The sequence below is a fragment of the Rhipicephalus sanguineus genome, chromosome 1, assembly GCF_013339695.2.
Source record: "Rhipicephalus sanguineus isolate Rsan-2018 chromosome 1, BIME_Rsan_1.4, whole genome shotgun sequence".
NCBI classification, from domain to species: domain Eukaryota; kingdom Metazoa; phylum Arthropoda; class Arachnida; order Ixodida; family Ixodidae; genus Rhipicephalus; species Rhipicephalus sanguineus.
This window is the reverse complement of record NC_051176.1, coordinates 311,127,948-311,145,149: the sequence shown is the minus strand read 5'-3', so window position 1 is coordinate 311,145,149 and position 17,202 is coordinate 311,127,948. Positions and strand designations below refer to the sequence as shown.

At 45.3% G+C, this 17,202-nt stretch overlaps 2 protein-coding genes across 2 annotated transcripts; one reads left to right on the top strand and one right to left on the bottom strand.

The window, feature by feature from the left end:
- Window positions 1–1,476: 1,476 nt before the first annotated feature.
- On the bottom strand, window positions 1,477–3,840 carry LOC125756917 (uncharacterized). The gene is made up of 3 exons (XM_049411981.1): window positions 3,409–3,840; window positions 2,952–3,032; window positions 1,477–1,581 (listed from the first exon to the last, which is right to left on the bottom strand). The coding sequence occupies exons 1-3, from the start codon at window positions 3,835–3,837 to the stop codon at window positions 1,534–1,536; spliced, it is 558 nt and encodes a 185-aa protein (XP_049267938.1). The 5' UTR covers window positions 3,838–3,840; the 3' UTR covers window positions 1,477–1,533.
- A 1,974-nt stretch (window positions 3,841–5,814) lies between these two features.
- On the top strand, window positions 5,815–6,444 carry LOC119383500 (uncharacterized). The gene has a single exon (XM_037651674.1). The coding sequence runs from the start codon at window positions 5,815–5,817 to the stop codon at window positions 6,442–6,444; it is 630 nt and encodes a 209-aa protein (XP_037507602.1).
- The last annotated feature ends 10,758 nt before the right edge of the window (window positions 6,445–17,202 follow it).

Here is a 17,202-nt window from a genome sequence, read left to right as displayed (position 1 = left end):
GCATTTCCTTACATGACGACCATTTCGTCTTACATGACGAACATGTTGTTACATGACGAATATCTAGTTTCTACATTTCGTGCTACATCATGAAGATTTGGTGTCGAATGAGCCCACGGGGGCTCATTTTAAAGGGTCTCTTTTTCCCAGATCCCTAGTGTAAAGTTCCGTGTGTTATGGGCGTGTGTGAGGCATCGACGAGGCTGGGATGCTGACGGGCGAAAGAACGCCTAGTTCTTTATTGCGCTTGCTTATTGAGTCGTATTGTAGGCGTTGCGGTGGCCTGGACTGGCGGCTGTATCTTCGTAATGGTGCAGTGGTGCATTAAACAGGTTGGGCGTAGCAGGTGCAGTGTGTTGGACATCGTCAGTACTAGGTTCACTTTCCAGGGCACCCTGGTTGAAAGCTTCGCTTCTGGGGAGAAGATGTTACCTGTTCCGACGAAGTCTTTTGTTGTCTTCTGTCAAGACTTCATGCGATCTTGTATACACCTGCTTGACCACTTTCGCTTTCCGTGACCAATACTTTTTCTTGATGCTAACAGTCTGTCCCTTGTCCAGTGGTGGCAGATCCCGTTTGGAATGATCATTTTTAACACGTTTCCACACTTGCGTTGTCTTCTGGTCACTGAAATCTGGAAGTCTCGACCTTAATCGCCTTCCTTGGAGTAGTTCTCCGGGCGATCGTCGATCTTCTAAGGGTGTTGACCTGTAGCTCAGGAGGCCCAGCCAGAAATCTTCTCGTGCGTCTTGTTTTCTTCAAAATTCTTTTAGCTACTTGCACGCCCTTCTCTGCTAGTCCGTTGGACCTTGGGAACTCCGGGCTTGAGGTGACATATCTGAGGTCATACTTGCTTGCAAACCGGCTGAAGTCGCGGCTGCTGAATTCGGGTCCATTATCTGTATACACCTCATATGGAATACCATATCTCGAAAATATGGCGCCCAGCTTGTCGATGACTGTCGTCGCCGATCTGTCACACAGCTCATCCACGTCTGGAAAATTAGAAAGAGCGTCATACATGGACGGATACGACTTTCCTCCGTACTCGAACAGGTCGACCCCAGCCCTATATCATGGGTATTTTGGTGCTGGTCTCATCATAAGCGGTTCGTCAGCCTGACTATAGGCATAGCGTTGGCACACAGCACACCTATGGACCATGTCTGTGATATCTGCATTAATGTTCTGCCAAAAAATTAATCTTCTTGCCCTTGCCTTACATTTATTGAGACCCATGTGGCCTGCGTGGACTCGTCCCATCATGTGGCTCCTCATGGACACGGGCAATATCACTTTGGTACCTTTCAGTAAGATGCCTTTCACTACCTGACAGTTCACCTGTGAAAGGTTTCAGCTCTCCTTCAACAATGTCGCCAGCGCGAATGGCCTGTATTACGGAACGTAAATAGGGATCCGTTTCAGTTTCCTCGTTTAGCTGCTTCAGTGCGACATCGCCAACCAGAGCCGTAACCGTACTTACGGCATGTATTTCCACGTCGGCGTCAGTGTACGCATCGTCCTGGTCCGGCTTCACGGTTGTGGCTCGCGACAGCATGTCCGCCAAGATGAGTTCTTTTCCTGGGACGTAGCGAAGAACATAATCATACTTGAGCAGGCGCAGAAAAAACCTTTGTAATCGAGGCGGCATATCAGCGATTGCTTTTTGAGCTATAGCCATCAACGGCCGATGATCGGTATTCAACATTATCTGTCGACCATAGACGAAGTAGTCAAATTTTTGGCACCTGAACGTCACTGCTAATGCTTCCTTTTCAATCTGTGAATAACGCTGCTCCGCGTCAGTCAGCACCCTTGAAGCGTACGGCACAGGACACCATTCGCTTCCGTGATACTGCATGAGAGCGGAGCCAAAATCACAGATTGATGCGTCTGACGTCACTTTCGCTTCCTTCTGAGGGTCAAAGCTTGGGATATAAAAACAGCGCCAAATATAGACAAGGACAGAGGAAGAGACGACACCGCGCTGAACTCGCAACTAAACTTTATTGGAAAGTACACGCACATATATCAAGCATTCGACCCGGTCACGTGGCAAACCAAAGGCGTCTGCGCAGCATAGCAAACAAGGTACGAAACATGCCTAATCATTGTGAACATCAACACGTGTGTAACAACCGAGAAAAAGCAAAAACACCACCTTCATACCACCTTGTTTGTTTGGGCATCGGGACAAATGCACTAGGGAAGTGATGGAGGCTTTTTTCATTGAAAGGGAGGGGGAAAGGTGTGTAAGTAAGCCGTCTGTGGCCCTTGGTGAAAAGGAGGTTCGGTACCTGGGTTCAGCGCTGCCATGTTAAAGTGATTATTAGTTTGTTATGGACTGTTGCGCATGTTTCTTGGAGAGTATGAAGGTGGTGCTTTTGCTTTTTCTCGGTTGTTACACACGTGTTGATGTTCACAATGATTAGGCATGTTTCGTACCTTGTTTGCTATGCTGCGCAGACGCCTTTGGTTTGCCACGTGACCGGGTCGAATGCTTGATATATGTGCGTGTACTTTCCAATAAATTTTAGTTGCGAGTTCAGCGCGGTGTCGTCTCTTCCTCTGTCCTTGTCTATATTTTGCGCTGTTTTTATATCCCACGCATGAACCACCAACTAGCCCAACTTTCGCTATTATTGAGGGTCAAAGATTGCAAGCAGTGGCTGTTCGTTAAGACTGCCGCAGATACTCTTCCATTCATGCGTGTAGTTTGGGGTCCATGCAAATGCTGCATCATGCTTGATTAGGCTGCGCAAGGAAGCCGTCCTGTGCGACAAGGAGGGCAGGTAGTTGGAAAAATAATTGGCTACGCCCAAAAGACGCTGCACTTCCTGTTTATCTGTCGGCGTGGGTGTCTGTTTCACACACTCGATCAGCCGTCGGTTGGGTTTTATACCGTCTTTCGAGATAATATCCCCCAGAAATTCGATTTCTTGAACACCAACCTTGCACTTCTCGGCGTTCAGCTTCAGCCCAGATTGCCTTGCAGCTTTGAGGACTGATCTCAAGCGCTGGTCATGTTGTTCCTGCGAGGTTCCCCAAATCAAAACGTCATCTACATACACATGAACGCCCGGCAAGGAGTCAAATATTTTGCCAAGAGTCTTTTGAAATACTTCTGATGCTGACGCAATTCCAAAAGGCATCCGCAAAAACTGATGCCCCCCAAAAGGAGTGGCGAACGTGCAAATTCTTGATGTTTTTTTCGTCTAGAGGCACTTGGTGAAAACCAGCTTTCGCGTCAAGCCGACTGAACACCTTTGCACCAGCTAGTTCCGCCTCAATGTCTTCCTGTCTTGGCATCTCGTAATGCTCCCGTTTTATGTTAGCGTTGATTGCCCTGGGATCCATGCAGACCCTTAACTTTCCATCTTTTTTCTTGACAATTACCGATAGGCTTACACATTCAGTTGCCTCATTCACCTTGGTGACAATGCCCGCTTGCTCCATCCGCTTCAGCTCGCTGCGATGTGGTTCCTTCAGGGCTAACGGGACTCGGCGGGCGGCTTTAACCACTGGGACAGCATCCGCGGAGATAACCATCGTGTAGTGTCGTTGCACGCAGCCGGTACCTTCGAATAGTTCGCCGAATTCTGGCATTGCTTGTTCGGAGCTGTTTGCTGCACCTGCGTCGACTGTCCTGGTAACTAGCCCGAGCATTTCACTCGCCTTGAGCCCAAGTGGTGCCTGTCTTCCTTTCTTGGAGACGCAGAAGGTCAAGTGCTGGCGTCTGTCACTGAAGACCACTTCTTGGCTGATGACGCCTATGTGTCCGATGATGATCCCATCGTATGACAACAGAGTGGTGTTGCTGTGTTTGGTAGGCGGCATTGGCCGAAGATCCATAAATTCGATATCTCAGTATGAGCACTTTATAGGTGATATTTTAAACGTGTTATCTCCCTTAACTGACGACCACGCCATACACTTCTGTTGGGTCCCGAGTGACGTTGGGATCACAGGTAATGAAAGGGCGGGCCAACTAGCAGCAACGGCAAAAGAGCTGCGTGTTTCAGAGGTCAACGTACTCGTTGGGGATGCGATTAAAGCAGTTCGCTGGGCCATTACCTCTCGTTGGCAGCATGAAAGAAAATCGCAACAAAACAGCAAACTGCACCTAATTACACCTGTCCTTTGTGAATGGAAGACGTGTTTTCATCAAGAACATTTTACTGATGCAGTTCTGTGCTGACATCGAATAGGCCATACACACGTGAAAGGGCGGGCCAACTAGCAGCAACGGCAAAAGAGCTGCGTGTTTCAGAGGTCAACGTACTCGTTGGGGATGCTGGCAGATGAAGAACCAGCAATATGCGATAAATGCAAGGAGCAAATTACAGTACTACACATAAGGAACCGTTAATACGAAAACATTTTCTTATGTTTTACAAGTTAAACGTTCAATTTCATACAATTTTAATCTTAGGAGATGACCCGATAATACCCCTGGCTAATATGATCAAGTTTTTGGACGAAGCAGAATTGCTAAAATCTTTAATTACGACCAACTATGCTTCCCTTACCAGATTGGCAAAACTCAGTTAATGCGACCTGCAACACGGCGAGACCCTTGCTGCAGCAGGAATTTGAAATGAGGCACTTGCCTCCCGGCCCTTTGGCATAGGGACGTGGGCAGGGCTGTTGTGTTAGGTAAACGCCTTCTCGGTTTCAACAAGAGAACCCCGTGCACCATCCATACACATTAACCACGCCACGCATCACGTGGACAATTTTAGAATATATATATATATATATATATATATATATATATATATATATATATATATATATATATATATATATATATATAATCACGCGTTTACGCAACTAGTTCTCTTAGCCCTCTCTTACGCCATTCATTATACCTCATTTGTCATCGCCGTGCACACATTACATAGTCATGGCTGGATTGACGGCGACGATGCACAACAGCCACGACGGAGCACAGACTCTCACGAGCACGAGGGGCGTGCTCTCCGAGAAGAGGCGAAGAGGGCGACCCACTAGGAGGCGCTGGAGAGGACGGCCTATTACAACGTTCCAATGCTTCTCTACAATATATATATATATATATATATATATATATATATATATATATATATATATATATAATCACGCGTTTACGCAACTAGTTCTCTTAGCCCTCTCTTACACCATTCATTATACCTCATTTGTCATCGCCGTGCACACATTTCATAGTCATGGCCATAGTGTTGTTCGCTATAGGCTTTTATCTTTCCCCACCATGTGTGTGGCGCAGCATAGCCTTCAACACTAAAAGAATAAGCGCTAATATTGACGAACACAAAAAGGAGAACAGACAAACGACGGTCGCTCCTTGTCTGTTCTCCTTTTTGTGCTCGTCAATATTAGCGCTTATTCTTTTAGCGTTCATGCATAACCAACTAGCCCGACAGTCTGTTCTGCTAAAGCATAGCCTTAGTCGCTCTTGCGCCACAAAACCCAACTCAACTCAACTCAACTTGACAAACTTTCTGATTTGTGTCACGAAACAGGCTAGAAATATGGATACGCACATGAACGGCACAGCATCCTCAACGCTTCGATTGTTGCGCGCTCACCATATGTGACGCACAGAAAGATACCACAGCGAGTTGACGTTCCGTGCTTACGCTTGCAACGTTGCACCTGCTTCCCGTGACGCCCACCAGCGCAGCAGCCCGTGGTGTCCCATGTCGGCAACCGGAGACTTGCACGTATTTCGCGGTCAGCCGAGATAGGGGGCACCCTTATCTGGTTGCGCGCCAGCCGCAGACGGTCGGCTTCGTTAGACAGTCTGGCACCAGCATGTCACGCGGAGCACTCGCTTGGCTGTTTCTTGTGGGCGCGGCACTCGGTTCGCCGTCCTGCCACATCGCGAGTCGCAATACGACTGCGTCGGTGACCTGCGCGGACTTTGGCAGCGCCGTGGACTTTGAGCACTATATCCAACGACCGTTGTCGCGGCCCAAACTCTCGTTTGTGTTGCGGGACAGTCGGCTAGACCGGTTTCCCGCAGGTGCATTTGCTGATGTCAGTGCTACTTCACTCGAGCTCAGTAATGTCACCGTTGAGGCGTTCGAGTTCACCGAGGAGGATAATCCATTCTCCGGCCTCCGTTCCTCTGTTGAGAACGTGACCTTCAGTGGCCACAGCAGCTTGCCACCATCGTGGGCCATACTTGCCGATATGGAGAGTCTGCGTTCTCTGACCGTTGTAAATGCGGTCCTCAATCTGACAAGTGACTTTGGTTTGCTGCCCATTGGAATGCGTCACGTGACCATCGACACTGCTCTTGTGGGGCACCTGGATGACTGGTGGCTGGCGGCACTCGCCAACCTGGAGAGCGTGACGTTGCGTAACACGGATGTGTCCGAGCTGAAGCGCTCCATCATGGCACGGCCCGCGGCGTTGCTTCGGAACCTTGACCTGTCGTAAGTGTAGCCAGCTTTCAAAGACTCTATCCGTGTCGCTCTTGTACGCCCGTAGGTCGAGTGCACCCGTGCAGCTGGCGCGATATCATTATAACGAAAACATTGTGACAGCGAAATGTGTGTAAGTTGGCCACCTGTGCGAACGTTCACATTCACCGCCTTAAGGATTTATATTTCTAAGAAAATTTCAGCAATGCTGTGAGTAACAGCAAGTGCTCGCTGTGCAAGTGCCATCGAAATTCTTGAATGAGGCTCTAACGAACGGCACTGGTAATACGCGCAGAAGTTGTCATTGACTGTCGGAACTTAGACAGAACGTGCCTACACGAAGCGCCAGTGGTTTGTGGTTGTGTGTGTTCGTTTTGCCTTTTCGCGCTACATGATGTCTATTAGCACACACTCCATTTTCACTGTTGTGAGAGTGTACAGAAGTACATCTCACATAAAAATATTGCGTTTTTTTTCTCCTAACTTTGAAATAATATTCCGACAAACGACAGTGCTCATTCATAGGAATTCAGTGGACGGGTATTAGGGCTGCCGCCATTTATTGCGGCGGTACCGAGACGCATGGAGCGCGAGCCGGTCATTGTAGTCTGCAATGCAAGCATAAATATATTCTACGGGTTAGGACGTTAATTAGGTACTCTAGTGCTCTCCAGTATCGCGCAGGGGCCCTTCAAATGTACATAAATTAATAATGTCTTATGGCACAGTTAACAGTACTGTATAAATGCAGGCGAATACCGAAGCTGGAATCTGAAAACTAGCTTACGAAAATCAATATTAATCAGCACTAACAGACAATAACGCCAAGGAAGTGCTGTTAGCGCTGATTGATATTGTGTATAACAAAGAAAAAAACGAGCCCTTAGAATTAACACTTCTTTCCTTACGAAAATCCGAAACATGATACCAATACTTTTACAGGAAAACGTGTAAACGACTTCAAAAACATTTGCTGGCAGGCCAGTTTGTGATGCATAGTTCTAACAGCATAAAGGCAACAAAATAACCAAGAACACACAGGATAGCAATTTTTTTCTTGTTACGCTTTTGCTGTCACAGATATTAACTGGTAAGCGACTTCACAGCCGTTCTTTCTATACATAACGTGTGGTCTGATAGCAGCAAACCACTAAAGAAGAAATAAAATTTGCGCCTGTAAATTATCGCAGCCGTTTAGAAATTTTAATATTCGAAATAACTTGACGATAAGCAGACCCCAATGTTTCTGGTCAAGTGCCAAAGTTTGGCAGATAAATAGCAACTACAAAAAATGTTGGAGCCATGAGAGAGAGACAAATGTTTCAATGAAAAGCCGGGGATGTTAGCGGCTCTCTCGACAAAGATGTAAACTACCGTGAGTTTTTTTTTACTTAATTTGATTAGAAATCTAGTCATTCAATCATTAAAGTACGACAGCATACAACACTTTTGTAGACACAGCCTAGTGAAACTAATAGATAAAGAAGCGAAGACAATTATGCGGGACATTATTTCTAGTTTTTAGTTGTAAGGTACTAGCTATGACAGAAAGAGAAGTTAGATTAAGTTGATGAAAAAGTAAATTTGCCGCCAATTATTTCAGAGCCCACATCCGTGAATCCTCACAACAGTCAATTAGTATTTCTTCTCCTTTATTAGCTTTCCACGTATGCCGTAATAACAAAGTTCACTATAAAAGCTACAAACAATGTCCTCTGTGCTTTCCTTCACTTCATTAGCGGTTGCATTCATTAGGTTGTGTGTGAAGCAGATAGAGACATCCAATTCACTAAAATAGTTTAGTAATTTCATGAGCATTAACTGTTAGCGTAGTTTGTCAAACCTGTCCAAAATGATGTAAACTTATTGTACGTCACTGCAGATAGATAAACTCGGTCCTGTGTGGCCAAGAAAAGCACTCATACTGGCTTCTGCTAGTCTGCCTCGTGTAAAGTGCTGTTTTACCCGTGATATACGCGTCTTCTTCCTGATGCGTCACCGTTTCAAAAATCCACGAACAGGGAAAGCGCAATGGAGTATAAAAGTGTCGACTGCAACAATGATACGTTGCGCCCCACAGGTAGAAGAACAGGGCGGTTTCATGGAACAGGTTAAATACATTTCCTGATCTAGATTCCCAATGCAGACAATAAAAAGGGTTACGAAAGAGATCGGGAATCTCGTAGGCCCAATCAAGCGCCTCGGCGCATTTCCGTGGCAGTCTATTCGCATTGTGCTAAGAAGCCACAGCAGTTTACAAAGTGCACAAAAAGCCCGCCTATTACAAACTACGGAATAAATCATTCTGAATATACCTTTCATCTTTTAAGGGACTAAAATGTCCATAATTGTGCAATTTGTATTGTCGAAAGCTAAGTTCACTTCTAGCGTGCTGGGGCAGATTATAAAGATAGCGGATTGAAAATTCAGAGAAAAGTAATGACAACCGGCAATGTTGCTTGCTCCCTTGCACGGTCGCAATAGCAGTTTGAGATTTCCGTGCTATATTTCAAAATGTGTATCCGCCGAAAATGGACGAATGTGATACCCGCACACACAAGGGACTCACAAAAATCCAGAGCGTGTTATTAGATCACGGTCGAAATGGAAAAAACAGCAAATTACAGTGACAGTATCGAATCTTCTTTTCGCGATTCCCATAAAATTTGTACCTTGAAATTGCGTTTCAAAGACGCATAAAGAAGTACAACCCGCCTTCTGAAAAAAACCTTGGCACTACGCGAAGGAACCTTTCAGATTGCTGTGCGTAGTCTCTTTCGGCGACTTATATTTCCTGCATATAATTACAGTCTCTATAATATTAGGCATCCCAGCTTTATTCTGTGCTCATTATGAGGTGCAAACACGGTTTTCGTAAAGGCTTTTCATGTACGACACGACTTCTTCAGTTTTATAACGACCTGGTTTCTCCAATTGATTTAGATGGGCAAACAGACTCTATCTCTCGAAACTTCCGCAAAGCTTTCGACACTGTTTCCCATCCCCTGGTCCTTGAAAAATTATGAATAATAAATATAGATGTAAGAATTTTTAAGTGGATTGTGAATTACTTGTTACAACGTCGCCAATGTGTTTTCTTGAATGGCATTAAGTCGGATTTTTTTGAGGTCCCATCAGGCGTCCCACAGGGATCTGTGTTGGGGCCTCTGCTCTTTACAATTTTTACCAATCATTAACTTAAGCATAAGCTCAAACATACGGCTCTTTTCTGATGACTACGTTATCTACAAACAAATTTAGAACGAACATGATGTCCTTGAATTACAGGCTGATCTTGAACGTATTCTTCAATGATGCCTTAAGTGGCAAATGAATTTAAACAGGAATAAGTACGCCATGTGTGTTACACAAGAAGAAAAAAAATTAATGCAAATTATCATTAAGGAGAAACAATTTAGATAAAAAATGCACGTACAAATATTTGGGAGCGTTACTGTAGCACGATTGTTCCTGGAATGGGCATGTGGATTATGCGGTTTCCAAAGCCGCAGTAGCATTGAACTATATTCAAAGGAATTTGAGATGCGCAGATTCTCCCCTTAGAAGCACGGCTTACCTCACTTGTATTTGACCAATCTTAGAATATGCCTGTACTATTTGGGACCCATCACAAGTAGGTCTGATTAATAAACTTGAATGAACACAAAACAAAGCAGCCAGGTTTTTCTTGGGCCGGTATGGAAAAAATCACAGCTGTACCGAAATGAAAAAGGAGTTAAACTGGGCGTCACTGTCATTCCATCGTAAAAAATTGCGTTTGAAGCTTTTATATCAGATATTTCATTAAAACGGGAATTGGTAGTGACATATACTTAAAGCAGCCAGATTATGTATCTGAATGCACATATCATAAATACAAAATAAGGTCATGCCGGGCCAGGACCAACCTGTACGCAAATCCGTTTCTTGTTGAAACTATTAGTGGAATAGTCAGACGTCTTTGGTGACGTCGAAATAGTCCGACGTCATTAGTGGGACAGTTCGACGTCTGAGTATGCGTGCATTGTCACTGAAGATGAATTTCTTTTTCAAGTATTTAACTCCCCTGCTCTAACGCCGCAAAGCGGGGATATCTTAAGGAAAAACTGCGCAGCAGTACGAGACACCAAGAAAGAAATAACGAAAACGAGCGCAGACTCACAACTAGTTTATTGAAAACTGTGTCAACCTTAAAAAGCCGCAGCAAAGGTGATGTGTCAGAAACAACGAAAAAACACGTCAATCCGCGTAACCAATAAACAACACCGGTCAAAGATTTCAAATTGACGATCACTGCCACCTAGTTAATGATAGTACGTGGACCGCAGATAATCGAACTCATTGTCGGACAAACTGATAGAGGGAGCGCTGACACATCTTTCACCCTTTCCCCTGATGTGGAAGGCCTCTATTATCTTGCGGCCCATGTATCTACTATCCCTGACACTACTTTCGCGTCATTAAAAACTGGTTCACACCCACACCCTCCGCAAGGCGCGGGCAAATGCAAGCCCGGGGTACAGGAAAGTGACCGCTCGTGCTCTCTTAGTCTGGCGTTGATGCATCTACCGCTTTCTCCGATGTACGATTTGCCGCACGTTAAGGGGACCTGATAAACAATGCCTACCTTGCATGGTACATATTTATTGTTATGCCGTACATGACATTCATTGCTCTGCTTCCTGCTATCGCGTTCCATCCTAGGGTTAACTAAACTGCAGACCTTCGAAAGCTTAGCTGGTGCTGAGAAGGCAATACGTACGCCATACTTTGAGCCTATTTTCTTTAACCCGTGGCAGGGGCCATGGATGTACGGGATCACCGCGAATTTAGTCTTGTCAGTGGCCGTCTTATTTCTTTCCCTTTGTTTGATTACGCGAACCAGTTTATTACAGACAGTGGCAGTCACATGGTCTGGATAACCAGCGCCGTTTAGCCTTTCTGTCTGTTTAATAAAACTATTCTGCATTTCGTGAGTACGCGATTTGTCTAACGCTGCTTGCAAGGCAGTACAAGCTATGCCTATCTTAATAACCTTCGAGTGACTCGAACCATAATTAGGCAGCGGCTTTTTGGCCCTGGGATTATATACCCAGCACACATTGTCCGTCTTAAATTGAAGTTCTAGATCCAGAAACTATAGGCTAAGATCATTCCAATATTCTAAGGTGAACTTGAGACCTAGACCTTGCGCGCTAAATTGTCCGAGAAAACGATCGGCCGTTTTCTTATATTTCTCTCTTCCAAAAACTCCAGGTAGTCATCAACGTACCTAAATATCTTGACCGAGTCACTTAAACAGTCCTGGATGGCTCTATCAACACCGCTCAGAAAAATGTCACTGAGTACAGGTGCGACACTGGAACCGATACAAACACCGGTTTTCTGCACGAACAGTTCATCCCCGATGCCAACCGCGGTAGATTCCAAATACAATGCCAAAAGTTCTAGGAACGTTTCCACTGACACATTGCTTTGTCGCACGAACGGGGATATGTATGAACAAAGAATAAAAAAAAATTGTTGACGCTGAATTGCGACGCGGCCTTCGAGACAAATAGTGGAAGTGAAACCCTGTAACGAGCCGCGGCGCACGCGCGAAAAGCCGCAACGCACGAACACAAAAAGCAACAAGGAAGGATTGAAAAACACCCCAGATGGGCACACATTTTGAAAGAGCCAAATGCACTTTAACTCAAACTGAGAAAACGCACTTTTTTGCTACTGCCAATGTTATTTATTTATTTTCAATACTGCCGGTCTCTTTTCGAGACCATAGCAGGTGGGCATACTGGTTGGTCATGCAGGTGCAACAAACGAAAGCAGGAATCCAGTCCAGCGATCAAAAAGTTATACAATGTAAGTTTCTTAATAATAATTGACAATCAGTATGCAAATATACATATAGAAATCATATACAGAAATATAAAAGAATCATTATACAAATATACAATATACAATACGCACGTAATATAGATATATTAGAGAAAGTATACATGAAATGAAGTGCAACACAGGCAAGTCACAGCAAACAAGAAAACGCTCTGTACTGAGCACTTGGCCACTGATATGCTTTCAATGGTGACGAAATGAATGAATCTGGGGCTGGTAGTGCTATTGTATTAATCAGATGATACTTTGTATTTGTGAGCCAAGTCAGATAATGAATTCGCGTTAGTAACCGAGGGATCCCGAGAGTTCCACTCCCTGACAGAACGCGAAAAAAAGAATGCTTGAAAGTGTCATTGTGGTAACAGTACTCTTTTATTGTGTGCGAATGTTTGCGCCGGGTTACGCGAGGCTCTGATGGACGGATATACAGTGATGTGTCAATTTTATGATAGCTGTGAAGTAGCTGGAAAAGAAATTTCAGGTGTGCTCGCTTTGCTCTAATCGCTAGTGTTAGGAGGCCACAGCTTGTTAGCATATGTGTGGGAGAATCAGTGCGTTTATATTTCTTGCAGATTAATCTTGCAGCCTTCCTCTGTTCATTTTCTATTTTTTATGTTTTTGTTATGGTCGGGCCTGCTCCAACACTTTTTGCCAGTGTGTTCCTATTCCGTAAATAAGTCAAATCTGTCTTGCGGCTAAATCTATATAGCCCACTATTGTCGGTATTCAGGAGTAAACTTTTATTTGGCTCTTATCGATTGGAACATTTCATTTGGGCTTGAATTAGCTCATAAAGAGTCAAAAACGATTCGAATGTATGGTATAGCAATATTATGCGATAAAATTAACATCATCCTTGTGCTTTTGTCGGTGCCATCCTCCGTCGCATGCGCGTAATGGCGACGACTAGACTTGACGAGCGAGTGGTCCTTCCTGGCAAAAGGCGCACTATTCTGGATTGCCGGCAGCGTTTTTAGATGTGAAGCATCTTATGGCGGAGATCAATCCGGTGGTGTTGGTGGTGTGCGGCGTGACCACCCTTACTGCGCATGCGCAAACCCTCTCCACTTCCCCTCTCCCCTCCTCCTTCCCCCCTCTCCCCTCCTCCTTCCCCCCTCTCCCCTCCTCCTCCCCTCCCCCTTTCCCCTGTCCCTCTCCACATCACCTCTCCCCTTCCCTTTCCCCTCCCCCTCTCCTTGCCCCCTCTCCACTTCCCCTCTCCCCTTTCCCCCTCACCACTCCACCTCTAGAACGCGGGCTCTACATGCCGAAACACTGCTTCGCATTCTAAAAAGAGACAGGGCGTGCAAACACGGACACAAGAAAGAGAACAGGACACCACAGGACACCATGACACCATGAGCCCATGAACACCATGAACACCATGAACAGGACACCATGAGCCGATGCTTCGCATCGGCTCATGGTCCCCTTTAGCGGAGATGGTGTGATTTTCTTGTTTTTGACATCTATTGAAGGCCTTCAAAAGTGCTCCAGCTCTTCTTCTTCGGACCTCGTTTTATGCCGTGGCGTTTCGGATAACTTCTTCTTCTTCAAGGAATAGATCGGTGCCCAAAATCTTCATTTTATATATGTTGTATTTCAAATATATCGTCTTCGAGCGAAAGGAGGACATGATACTGCAGCGCTAAACTCAAAAAGAAACGCTAAGAGGCGTGGAAGTTTTTTTTAAATGTCTCTCCGTCTTTTTTTTTTCGCTTTCCAAAGCGGCGCGGTGGCGAAGTAGGATGGTCGTTTCTAATCCCTCTTTATATTGCACCCCGGGGCGCGATCTGTTTCCGTGCGGCGCTAAATTACACAAACGACACCGCCGTTTGCCCAACAACGTCTTGTTGGCGTCGAAGGATTACTGTGATTTTTCCGTTTTATCCGGACGGCCCACAACTATAGAGCTTTCTTCCGTGCGCTCACTACGCAGTGCTTACCTAAGCGCGCGCCGGCTGCTCGCCCTAGTCGAAGCGATTCTTCCGTGCGGACTAATGCCGAATGAATCTGTATTGGATTTCAGTTTGTCAGACGAATTTTTTGACTAGTTTAGACGCCGATATCAAAGACATCTGAAATGCGTGCGCGGCGCCAGCTTCAATGACTATCACACTGAAAAGTTTTTAGTGTTAGAGCCAAATGAAACAGATTGGATGAGACCAGCTTTCTTTTTGGTGGTTGAATAAACCATTTTGGTCACTTTCCGGTCAGAGACAATTTTTTTTTAAATGACGTATGAAGAATTTATTTCAGCAATAAAAAAATTACACATTTTTGGCTGGATTTGGTTTAATGAATGTGGCTCAGTTTGACTGAAACAGATACACCATTTGGCTCATTTTTTATTAGAAACTGCCTTTTTGAGTTCATGGTACAGTCATGAATGGCCCCTTTATGATTCTAACTGTTTTGGAAGTTAAAGATACTTAGGCGCGCTTTACGCTGCCATGAAATTTAGTCTAGTTTCGGTTTCTGCATTTCGCTCTTTTTGAAAAAAAAAACGCGACATATGTGAAACGCACTTGTGCGTTCAGATCCCGTCGGCGGAAAGCGTGATTTTTCGTATACCTTAATTCATTTCAATTTACGCCATAATTACTACACTACAGTTAAGAGGACTATAATTAATGTTCCCCGAAAGACGCCTAAATGTCGTTTATATTTTAAGTTGTATTCATTTCCTTGTGTCTAAGAAGGAAACTAGCAGCTCGAAAAAATTCCCCTTCTTTCATTCATTCACTGCGAGGCACTCACCTGGCAGACTTAATGTCGAAGATTTAGCGCACGAAAACACGAGGACGCAGGAGGCGCACGAGGACACGCGTTTCCGTGTGCTAAATCTTCGATATGCTGTACCAACTAGCCCACCAGTCTGTTTTACAAGACTTAATGTCTTGAACAGAGTACTTGATTGGGCTGGTTGGTGCTGCATGGTAGACGAAGAACGAAAACAGAGCTAAACACGGGACGAGAAGTAGACCAAACACGGCGCTGAACTAGCAACCAATGGTTTATTGCAAAAACAGTGTAATATATAAGAGACATCTATCAGCGCAGAAACGCGAAACATAAGCCAAAGTCACATATATGTGATCAAGGCCAAACGGCGAACATTATCAAGAACCTGTCATATCAGTGGACCCCAGATATCTAATTTAGCAGCCATGAAGCGAAATGGAGGGTAGGCTAACACAACAGACATCGTGCCGTTCAGTGCGAAAGGCTTCGCTTATCTCGCGTTCGCGCTGGTCTTTATAGCGCCCCACGACCACACACATATCAAGAATCGGCTGACAACTACAATTTTTACAGTGGTCAGCCAGGTGTCTGGGGACAGTGCCTTTCAGAGAGTAAGCGTGCTCCCTCAGCCGATCATTTATGCATCGGCCTGTTTGGCCGATGTAATAGCGCCCACAAGTGAATGGCCCACAAGTGATCGGCTGAGCGTGCTCCCTCAGCCGATCATTTATGCATCGGCCTGTTTGGCCGATGTAACAGCGCCCACAAGTGAATGGTATTTTATACACAATTGCTGAAACACATTCAACAAAGCGCGTAGCGGGTTTCTTCGTGCATGCATGTTTCTTATGTCCATCACTATTAGCCCGGCCAGCTTGCCGCGTGTGCAGAAAACAACTCTTACTCCCATTTTGCCTGCAACTTTTTTATGTGACTTTGGCTTATGTTTCGTGTTTCTGCGCAGATACCTGTGTCCCATATATTTCACTGTTTTTGCAATAGACATTGGTTGTTAGTTCAGCGCCGTGTTCGTGTCCTCTTCTCGTACTGTGTTTTAGCGCTGTTTTCGTTCTTCGTCAAATGTCTTGGATTAGCACGCAAGGGTTTATTAAGTCCTTAGATGCCTCATCAAACACGATAATTGACCTGCGTCCGCGTCGGCGTCTCCCGTCGGCGTCCACACGAGCGATGCAAAAAGTCATCGCGTGATGACGTCACCATGAGGTCACAGATAGACAAAACTTCTGACGTCACAGTGACGTCACGTGATGAGGCCATCACATGCATCTTAGCTTGGTCAACGATGGGCCCATCACGGAGGCAGTGCAAAACCAGGTGATGTGCCTCCGATCCTGGAGGCAATGCAAAACCACATTAGGTGCAGAAAGCTTTCGGAGGGTGGTGGCGGCGCAGAAACAATACATCGACTGAGAAGAAAAAGATGATTGTTTTCGCCTTCCACTCGTCTTACGTGTGTCTATAAGGGACCCTGTGATTTTTTAGTGAGCTGCCGCGTCGTGCAAAGATCACGTGCCACGTAACGCCCTGTGGCACAAAGTGTTCCAGTAAATAAAGCACACAAAACAGATCGGGTCACAAGATCGCAGAACAGGTCTCAGTGGAACACATTACTTCAAAAGGACTGAGCGTTGGGCGAGGTGGGCGAATACATTACTTCAGGTTCCAGACTAAAAGTCATGTTTTTAATCAGGAAAAAGACAGTGTAAGCTCATTTTGAACACTACAGCTTGAGGTGATCACTAAGCAACTGTTTGAACGTTGCGCTCGGTGACAACTTTGTCTGGGAAGGTGTTCCACTCCGCGATAGGCAAAACCGATCGATTAAAGGCAGACGTTGAGCCGTGCAACCGCTGGATGCTACGAGAGTTGAAAAAGCGACGAGGTCTACGGGTTGGGTTGTGAATTAGTTTACCATGCATTGTGGAAACTACAGACGATGTAAAAAGCACAGCCTTGCGATTTTCCGAGGAAACACCAGTGATGAGTCCTAGGGATGGCTTTACGCCACTTTCATTCATTACGGCTGCACCTGGGTGAGATGAATGTGGCCGCAGGGTTCTGTATTGATTCTAAAATGTTAATAAGGTCCGCTTGGTGTGGGCTTCAAATAGCTGAG

Coding starts and splice junctions, on each gene's coding strand:
- LOC119383500 (XM_037651674.1), top strand. CDS start 5,815: ATGTCACGCGGAGCACTCGCTTGGCTGTTTCTTGTGGGCGCGGCACTC.
- LOC125756917 (XM_049411981.1), bottom strand. CDS start 3,837: ATGCCGCCTACCAAACACAGCAACACCACTCTGTTGTCATACGATGGG. Junction 3,033..3,408: donor TGAATGAGGCAACTGAATGT/GTAAGCCTATCG, acceptor GGAACCTCGCAG/GAACAACATGACCAGCGCTT. Junction 1,582..2,951: donor TGAACGCCGAGAAGTGCAAG/GTTGGTGTTCAA, acceptor GCTACGTCCCAG/GAAAAGAACTCATCTTGGCG.